Source organism: Cyprinodon variegatus, unplaced genomic scaffold (genome assembly GCF_000732505.1).
Source record: "Cyprinodon variegatus isolate N-32 unplaced genomic scaffold, C_variegatus-1.0 Scaffold462, whole genome shotgun sequence".
Taxonomy (NCBI): Eukaryota; Metazoa; Chordata; class Actinopteri; order Cyprinodontiformes; family Cyprinodontidae; genus Cyprinodon; species Cyprinodon variegatus.
Genome location: NW_015150915.1, coordinates 141,104 through 143,081, shown reverse-complemented (window position 1 = coordinate 143,081; position 1,978 = coordinate 141,104). Strand labels below are relative to the sequence as shown.

Here is a 1,978-nt window from a genome sequence, read left to right as displayed (position 1 = left end):
GTGCTTGGAAAAAATCTTTCATTCCTTTAGAGACAGCATGAGAAGTCAGCTGAGTACAAAACATAGAGAGGAAAACAAGAAGAAAAGGGACAAGAAGAGAGGGACACAACCTAGAACAAATATTCTATTAACATTTCTCTATCTGGAGAATGGGTCTGTTTTATGTGGTGTCTTCTAGATTCAGAAGGGCCCCCTGTCTGTCTTTGCCTAGGGCCCCACATTTCCTAAATCCACCCCTGCACAACGGTCTGGCTCAAATTTAACAAAAATAAAAACACATTTGAGAAAATATTCTGTACCCTGAGAAAGAAACCTGGTTTATCAAGCAGGACAGTGATCTGAAACGCAACAGATTTTTTTTGGAATGGCCTAGTCCAAGTCTGAGCTAAAATCCACTTGATTACTCTGGGCTCATGCAGGATAGCCCTGAGCAGAGTGGGCCGGACTCATTAGCGGCTGTTTCTGCTAATGATGGAACAACTGCTCCATAGATTCAGGGGTTGTTTACTTTTCCACGCAGACACAGGACACTTTAGGCCAAATTACCACCCCAATTAATTCATCATTAAAATGAGTTTAATCTTAAACAATCAACAAAGCAAAAACCAATCAGGTGGAAAAATGTTTTCACAGCATTTTAATGATTGACTGATGCTTCAGGTTTTCATTGTGGTACTTTTGTCTCTTGACATTTATTGAGCAGATAAGCAGTTTTTATGGTCGTTTGTTGCTTTTGTTTTTTCCAACTCGGCTGTTTGAGACGTTTTTCCATGTTTTCCAGACTCAGTTCTTCATGTCTGTCCGGTTTGATCCCATTCTTGTGCATTTTTTGCTCTCAGGTTTCTTCTCTATAGGTGGGAGGCAGAAGGTCTTCAAGGCTGTGCTAGACGGCTCCTCCTGGGGCTGTGGAGACATGGAAGTCAAACCTAAACACTGATCTCTTGTTTAATGGCGTTTCATTTAAGAGAAGCAGTCATCCATAGATGCAGGACTTGCCTTGAGCTCCTGTGACTGGCACTTTTTTGGCATGATGGGTGGCAGCGTTCCTCTGTGGGCGCGGCTCATTGCAGGCATGGTGCAGAATGAGAATGACAGCTGAGGTCCGTGAGCGGCCATGTTGGTCCTGGGTTGCTCCACTGGATGGGGGGCGTTCCTCCTGCTGAGCGGGTCTGCTGCTCGCTTCACGTTGTGCTGAGGAGAAGCCAAGCTTTAAGCGGTCTTCAGCCATTTGTCAGGTTTACCTGCAGAGTTTTCACTTACGTTTATTAAAGGTGTCAATCTGGGGTGTCTTCCTCTCAGTTGTTTGCCCGGTCTGGGCGGTCGCCAGACTGGCTGAGACGATCTTTGCGTCCCCACCAAATTCTCAGAAACTCTCTGAAGAGTGTCTGAATTCTTGTCTCCCATCCTACATCAAGAAAACAACCAGATTTCTTCTCAAAATCGATAAAATCTTAACAAGTCTGAACAATGACATGACTGTCTCTCTGTTTTAAAGCTTCAGAGATGCAGAAAGTTTTTTTTTTTTTTCCCCCCCATCTCTTCTAGAAAAGCGCTTCACCTGATTTCCCTAAAGTAAGTGTGCCTCAGGGCTGTTTCTGCACTGATGCGTTCATCTGGATCGTAGGCGAGCATCTGATAAAGCAACGACAGAGCCGGAGCCGGGCAGCTAGGCAGCAGCCGGGAGATCCCGCTTCCTTTCCTCGGAGTGAAGTCGAAATGCATCGCTCTAGACCTGACGACAGAAGAAAGACGACAGCGTTAGATTTATGCATGTATGCAGCCTGCAGCGCCTCGTGTAAAAATTATCACTGCATTTTGTCTGCTACAACCAAAAACGTCAGTCTGTTTAAAAACAAAGGGGATTTAAAGGAATAGTGCACCCAAAACATGATTAGCCTTCATTTTCTACTCACCCCCATGCTGAACAACACTCTGGAGTACTTTTTTGATATCTCAAATGCATCTGGAGATCTGGGAG

At 44.8% G+C, this 1,978-nt stretch overlaps 1 protein-coding gene across 2 annotated transcripts in view; it reads right to left on the bottom strand.

Moving 5' to 3' along the window:
- Positions 1–618: 618 nt before the first annotated feature.
- The window catches only part of mok (MOK protein kinase), a 12,826-nt gene continuing 11,466 nt past the window's right edge, over positions 619–1,978 (bottom strand). For both annotated transcript variants that reach the window (XM_015389491.1, XM_015389492.1), the window contains exons 9-12: positions 1,559–1,732; positions 1,261–1,405; positions 997–1,191; positions 619–903 (exon numbers count right to left, since the gene is read on the bottom strand). In XM_015389491.1, the coding sequence (XP_015244977.1) occupies positions 784–903; positions 997–1,191; positions 1,261–1,405; positions 1,559–1,732 (634 nt within the window). In that variant the 3' untranslated portion in view covers positions 619–783. The remainder of the gene's footprint in view (positions 904–996; positions 1,192–1,260; positions 1,406–1,558; positions 1,733–1,978) is intronic.